This window comes from Egretta garzetta, unplaced genomic scaffold, assembly GCF_000687185.1.
Source record: "Egretta garzetta isolate BGI_Z169 unplaced genomic scaffold, ASM68718v1 scaffold101, whole genome shotgun sequence".
Lineage (NCBI taxonomy): Eukaryota > Metazoa > Chordata > Aves > Pelecaniformes > Ardeidae > Egretta > Egretta garzetta.
The window spans coordinates 1,899,067-1,905,575 of NW_009258666.1; the positions used below are offsets into that span (position 1 = coordinate 1,899,067).

General features: G+C 61.2%; 2 protein-coding genes across 2 annotated transcripts in view; one reads left to right on the plus strand and one right to left on the minus strand.

The window, feature by feature from the left end:
* Positions 1-5: 5 nt before the first annotated feature.
* Positions 6-4,728, plus strand: YARS1 (tyrosyl-tRNA synthetase 1; the record flags this gene model as incomplete). The annotated part of the gene is made up of 12 exons (XM_035904034.1): positions 6-230; positions 346-521; positions 732-861; positions 1,195-1,275; positions 1,609-1,701; positions 1,904-2,039; positions 2,253-2,338; positions 2,479-2,614; positions 2,985-3,079; positions 3,219-3,412; positions 3,552-3,693; positions 3,955-4,728. Coding segments are annotated over 12 exons (1,605 nt in total), but the record flags the coding sequence as incomplete, so codon positions are not given.
* Positions 4,729-5,742: 1,014 nt separating this feature from the next.
* The window catches only part of KIAA1522 (KIAA1522 ortholog), a 31,958-nt gene continuing 31,191 nt past the window's right edge, over positions 5,743-6,509 (minus strand). Inside the window, exons 8-9 of the mRNA XM_035904035.1 lie at positions 5,974-6,501; positions 5,743-5,765 (exon numbers count right to left, since the gene is read on the minus strand). Coding sequence (XP_035759928.1) covers positions 5,743-5,765; positions 5,974-6,501 — 551 coding nt within the window. The remainder of the gene's footprint in view (positions 5,766-5,973; positions 6,502-6,509) is intronic.

Below are 6,509 nucleotides of genomic sequence, written 5' to 3' on the forward strand. Positions count from 1 at the left end.
CCTGCTCAGGCCCTGCCCCCGCCACCCCAGCGTGTGCCCGGGGAGGCTCAGCTGTGCCGGGTGTGTGTCTGGACCCTCCACAGGAGGTGCTGGGGGAGGATAAGCTCATGGCTATCCTGAAGGAGCGAGAGTTGAAGATCTACTGGGGGACCGCCACCACGGGCAAGCCGCACGTGGCCTACTTTGTGCCCATGTCCAAGATCGCCGACTTCCTGAAGGCAGGGTGTGAGGTAGGTGGGCAGGCCGGGAGCTCGGACCCTGAAGGACTTTGTCACCACACTGGTGGGTGAGAACCTGCAGTTCCCCCGCGCAGTGCAGCGCTGATTCTGTCCCCCTCCGTGCTAGGTGACAATACTCTTTGCTGACCTCCATGCTTACCTAGACAACATGAAGGCGCCCTGGGAGCTGCTGGAGTTGCGCACCCGCTATTACGAGAACGTGATCAAAGCCATGCTGGAGAGCATTGGAGTGCCCCTGGAAAAGCTGAAGTTTGTCCGGGGCACTGACTACCAGCTCAGCAAGTGAGTCCTGGGGTGCCTTTCGGGAAGGAAGAGACTGGCCTGGGGCTCTGCTGTTCCTGAGCCTGCTCCAAGGCACTGTCATTCCGGGAACAAAGCGAAGGTGCCTCCACGCCTTGGCTCTTCTTGATGTGGCCAGAACCAGTGTTTATGTGAATTGACTCTAAAAGATGTCCCCCTCCCCGGTGCTAACAGCGCTGTCTCTTCCCACAGGGAGTACACGCTGGACGTGTACCGCCTCTCGTCCGTGGTGACGCAGCACGATGCAAAGAAGGCGGGAGCGGAGGTGGTGAAGCAGGTGGAGCACCCATTGCTGAGCGGTTTGCTCTACCCAGGCCTGCAGGTGCGTGGCGAGGCAGGTCGGCAGGGCCTCTTGGCTGGGGAGGTGCTGGGTGAAGCCAGGACCGCAGGGATGTGTGAGGCTGAATGCCAAGGTCACTGTATCCCACCCCAATATTACACCTGGCAGCAGTATAAGGCATAAACCCGAGCACACAGCTGTTTTTACAGCAGCTCCAGCCAGCAGCAGGACAGCAGGCAGTCAAGAGAGCTCCCGCCCTTCCCCAGGCAGGAGTGCCCTGGCAGAGGCTGCGCAGATCCTGGGGGACAGAGGCTGAACGCAGCTGGAGTGCGGAGTCTTGGGTCCGGTCTCAAAGCTGCATGTGTCTCTCTGCAGGCCCTGGATGAGGAGTACCTCAAGGTCGACGCACAGTTTGGAGGAGTTGATCAGAGGAAGATATTCACCTTTGCAGAGAAGGTGAGGAATGGGGTTGTTTCTGAGCCCCCTGCGATGCTTACACCTGGCTTGGGGCTCAAACACTTGCCAGTCCATTGGGGGAAGTATGTCTGTGATTTTGGTGGGCACCACAGCACCCTTTGCAGCTCCTGCTGTTGCTCTCATAGTCTGCAGGGCTCTGGTGTGCTGCCACACATCCCTGGCTGTGGCTGTCAGCACCTCATGAACTCGCAGTAGCTTTCTGGGTCCTGTTATTCTGTGCCCCAAGTTATCTGGAGCCAGGAGCAAACAGGGATTGTGACTTAAAGCTGATCTTCAGGACTGTCCATGACTTGTGTCCTTGCTTTGTCCCAGTACCTTCCTTCCCTGGGCTATGCCAAGCGCGTCCATTTGATGAATCCAATGGTTCCCGGGCTGACAGGCAGCAAAATGAGCTCATCAGAAGAGGTTGGTCCCTGAATGGTGGCTGTGGCCCGGGGTTCTGCGAGGGGATGGGTTAATGGCTGGGGGCAGAGAGGCTGCACCCCAAGAGAAAGAGACTTCTCTCTGCTCACACTGGGGTCTAGGAAGAAGTTGCAGCAACTCCAGCATGAGTTGTCGCTTTTGGACAAGATGTTGGGTAAAGGGCTGCGGAAATCTGTTCCTGCAGGACTCAAAGATTGACCTTCTGGACCGCAAGGAGGATGTGAAGAAGAAGTTGAAGAAGGCTTTCTGCGAGCCAGGCAATGTGGAGAACAACGGTGTCCTCTCCTTCATCAAGCACGTCCTCTTTCCCCTCAAGTCAGGTGAAGGGCTCACCATGCTTGGGCGCTGGGGCTAGTTTTCCCTGTGGGTAAGAGGAGGGGATGGGAGTGTGTCCTCCCCCTGAAGCAGGCTGCCCTTGGAGTGTCCCCTCCCCAGCCCCTGCTGCAGTCCCCCTCGGCTATTGGGCTAAGTGGGACGGGTGGTTTATGTGGCTGAGCAGGGGGTTAATCTGAGCCTCAAAATCTGTGTTGCAGAGTTTGTGGTTCTGCGAGAAGAAAAATGGGGAGGAAACAAAACCTACACAGCCTATGAGGCCCTGGAGAAGGACTTTGCTGAGCAGGTGAGTGCTGGAGTTCATCTCCCTGCCCTGCGTCGTCTCCAGTTCCTACCTCTCTGGACTCAGATCAGTGACTCGAATTCTGCTGCTCCCCGTGCCCTGGAGGAAACCATGCAGGAACCTGTCTGTTTGTCGCGATACAGGTCGTGCATCCCGGAGACCTGAAGAACTCGGTGGAAGTAGCCCTGAACAAACTCCTTGACCCCATCAGAGAGAAATTCAACAGCCCGGAACTGAAGAAGCTGACTGACGCAGCGTATCCCAACCCGACCAAAGCCAGTAAGGAGGTGCTGGGAGCTCGGGGAAGTGGGGCCCTGGCCATGCAGGGCTGGGTGGGAGAGAGTCCCTCCACAGGGGCTGAGGTTAGAGAGAAGTTCTGAAACTTCAGTCTCAGGAGCAGCCCCGGAGAGCATTAGGAAGGGTGAGCAAAGGCCAATGACAGGGGTGTTTGCGTGCCCCAGAGAGGACAGATGCCAGCGTGCTTCTCTGGTACTTGAGAGGCCAAGAAAGCGGAGGAGAGGCTGTGCTCTGTGGTATACGACAAGCAGGGAATCAGGGCCAGCATTTGGGGGTCACTGTGTGCTCCTCCGGGCCTGGCCAGCTCCCTGGGTTTATGCTGAGTGGCACAACTCTTCCCTTTGCGCTGCAGAGCCTGTAGAGAAGGGCACCAAGAACTCAGAGCCAGAGAACGTGGTCCCATCCCGGCTGGACATTCGCGTTGGCAAAGTGATCAGTGTGGAAAAGGTACTGGCACAACAGGGAGAGAGGCGTAACCTTCCCACATGGTGACATGAGCACTCAGTGTGTGTATGGGGGGTCTGCCTCCTTCTTCTCTGCCACCCCAGTGCCCTCCCCTGCTCCTCACCTTGCTTCTGCTTGCCAGCACCCAGATGCTGACAGCCTGTACGTGGAGAAGATTGATGTGGGAGAGCCCAAGCCCCGCACTGTGGTCAGTGGCCTGGTGCAGTTCGTCCCCAAGGAGCAGCTGCAGGACAGGCTGGTGGTGCTGCTTTGCAACCTCAAGCCCCAGAAGATGAGGGGTGTGGAGTCGCAGGGCATGGTGCTGTGTGCCTCCAGGTGAGGGAGGGGGCATCAGGGCCGTACCCTTCCAGGGGTGCAGTCCAGACCCCCTTCTCCTGCCCCAGAGCCCAGCGGTGCCAAGGGGAAGGTGAGTACCTCCTCGGGGTGACTCTGCTTCCTCCCTGCCACTCTGCAGTGTGGGGGAGCCGCGGCAGGTGGAGCCCCTGGACCCGCCGGCCGGGTGCTGCGCTGGGGAGCGCGTCTACGTGGAGGGCTATGAGGCCGGGGAGCCCGACGACGAGCTCAAGCCAAAGAAGAAGGTCTTTGAGAAGCTGCAGGTGAGGGGCTGCATCGGGGGGCTGGGCCACAGCTCGGAGTAGCTGGGGCTCCAGGCATTGAGTAGGGCAGTGCTTAGGGCCATGTAGACACCACTGTCCCCACCTCTGGCTGACTCCAAATGAGCTGTTTGCTGCTCAGTGCCCGTGTTCGCTACTGTCAGCAAAGCCGTGGAGGAGACAAACCTCCCACCGGCCGAGCAGGGCGCTGCTGCCTCGCTGGCAGCCCAGGCCTGACTCTACCTCCGCTGCTCTGCTCCCCAGGCCGACTTCCGCGTCTCCGAGGACTGTGTTGCCCAGTGGAAGGAGAGAAACTTCCTGACCAAGCTGGGGAGAGTCTCCTGTAAAAGCCTGAAGGGAGGGAGCATCAGCTAACAAGCGCCAGAGCCGCTGCTCACGCCTCCTGCCTGGCCCCCTCCACCACCTCAGCCAGGCTCTCCTTCCCGGTCTCTGCCATCTCCTCCCCAGTGCCCCAAGCCGGGGCCTCAGCCCTGTGGGACCTGGGGGCTCTGGGACTGAATTTGCAGCCAGAGAGCTGCCTCCAACACTCCCCCCGCCCCGGCCTGCCCAGCCAGCATCCGTGCCTTGGCTGTGGGCCAGCTCTGGGGACTGGCGGTGGCACCACACCTAAGGGACCTGTGTGACTTGTGCCCGTGACCTCAGGCTCTAACACTGGGGCCATCAGCTTGCTCCCACTTGTGCCATGGACTGGACGCCCTGCCCGCTGCTCCGGACTGGGACGGCACGCGTGGGCGCTGCGGTGAGGGCAGAAAGGGAAAGCTGCTTGCTCAAACCTCTGTTGCTGCTAACGGAGCCGGGGGCAGCTGCCTGGCAGCCAGGCGCGCCCCGTCCCCTGCTTCGCCCGGGCACCCCCTGCTCTGCGCTCAGCCTGCCCGGGGCTGGGGCCACTCTGGTGCTGCTCTTTGGTCGGGAGCCCAGGCAGCACTCGTGGGTCTCTCCTGAGCCCCTGGGAGGCTGTGGGGGGCGCGGGCCTTAAACACTGACTCGGGAGCCATCTGTCTGTCCTAAACCCAAATAAAACATCGAGCTGACGTCGCCCGGGTGTGCCTGTCTGTCCGGGGAGAGGTGGCTGAGCTGGCAGCCAGCCCTGCTCCTGTGTTTTAGCACTGCGAGCCCTGTGGGCTGGGGTGCCAGCAGCTAGCCCAGGTGGGGGCTGTGCCTGCCCCAGAGCTCGATGCCCCCGGGCAGGGCAGCCGCCGCGCGTGGCGAGGCCGTGGCCATAAGCCAGGAAGCACAGGAGGCAGCAAGCTTCGGTCGTCATTTTTACCAGCCAGGTACAGAGCTCGGAGCAGCTACTCGGCGGCAGAGGGTTGGTTGCTTTTGGTCTGGGTTGGGGTTTTTTTTGGTTTTTTTGGTTTTTTACAATCAAAGAAATCAAAATGTGGCCCAAGTTTACAGAAACAGAAATCGAGGCTCTGCCCCAGAGCCTGGGGTCTGAAGACCAGCTCACGGGGCAGCTGGGCTCCCCCTCAACCCTGCGGCCAGCGGGCAGAGACTGGTGGTAGCCACAAGCCCCCTCTTGCCTTTCCATCAAGGGCTGAGGCCCTGGTCCCTCCCAACCAGTGCCTCCGTCCTGTCCTGCTGCTCCTGCCCGTGTCCCCCCGGGCACTGCCGTGGCCGAAGCCTTCCCACTCCCTCGTCCAAAGTGCTTCCATTCCTCGCAGGCCCAGCTGGCTGGGAGCAGAGCGGCTCCAGCTCCAGCGTCTTTGGCCCCCACACTCCTCTCCGCGCGGCGGCTCTGCTCCGCACGCACAAACCAAGCAGCAGCCCAGCAGGGAGGAGGTGCTGGCTCGGCACGGGCCTTGAGTCCAGTAAAAAAAAAAAAAAAAAGGCAAAATAAAGCTGTAGTACTTAGGAAAGTGAAACCAACACCATTTTTGCATAAATATCATCAAGGCCGTGGAGGCTAAGGCTCTTTGCTTCTTGTATTAAGTTAGTTGCCAGTTCCACACTTGTCCGTTGACCTGCCCAGGTCCCTGAGAGATTTTTGGATTCCTGTCCACGGGGGCACCAGTCCTGCAGCTTCGTCCTTCAGGCCGTCCCTCCCCGTCCATCTGCAAGGCAGGAAGGAAGAGCCCGTCAGCTACCCTGAGCCCCAGCTTCCCACAGCCCTGCCCCACGTCTGGCCCCATGGCCGGGCTCTCCCGGCCACCCCGGGGCCACCTTGGCTCCCCCGTGTGCTGCGCTGGGAGCCTATGGCTGAGGAGCCCAAGCACCCACAGTGCCATCGTCCCGTGGCGGGGCTGAACCGGGCCCACGTACCTTGTGCAGGGAGGCTCTGCACTGGCGGCTCCGCGGTGCTCCTGCCCTCCATCCCCGAGGCCGCCGTCCCTGCCGGCTCACTCTTAGTCCTGCTCTCGTCTACCGGCACTGCCTTGGCCTTCCCGTCCGGCACGGGGGAGCCCAGCGCCTCTGCCCCTGGCACCTTCGGGCTCAAGGGGGAAGGAGCCGGCCCTGGGCCAAGTGAAGGCTTCTTGGCTACCGGAGGGGGGATCTTGCTGGGTTTTCGGTGGGCTTGCACCTTGCCAGGGCCCTGCTGGGCGGCAGCCGGGGCTGCCGAGCGCTGCCCCGAGAAATTCATCAGCTCGGCCACCAAGTTCCTCTTCAGGTCGGCCTGCGCCTCGGGAGACGAGGCCGTCTCGATCACCAGCTTCCTGGAGCTCTTGGCGAAGATGAAGCTGGCGGTGGAAGCCGGTGACTTGTGCCTGGGGGAGAGCTGACCGTCCCCGGGGGGCCCCTCGGCGCCGGGCAGAGCCGCTCTGCTGCCCAGTGGCTTTTCCCCCGCCCCCCCTGGGGGC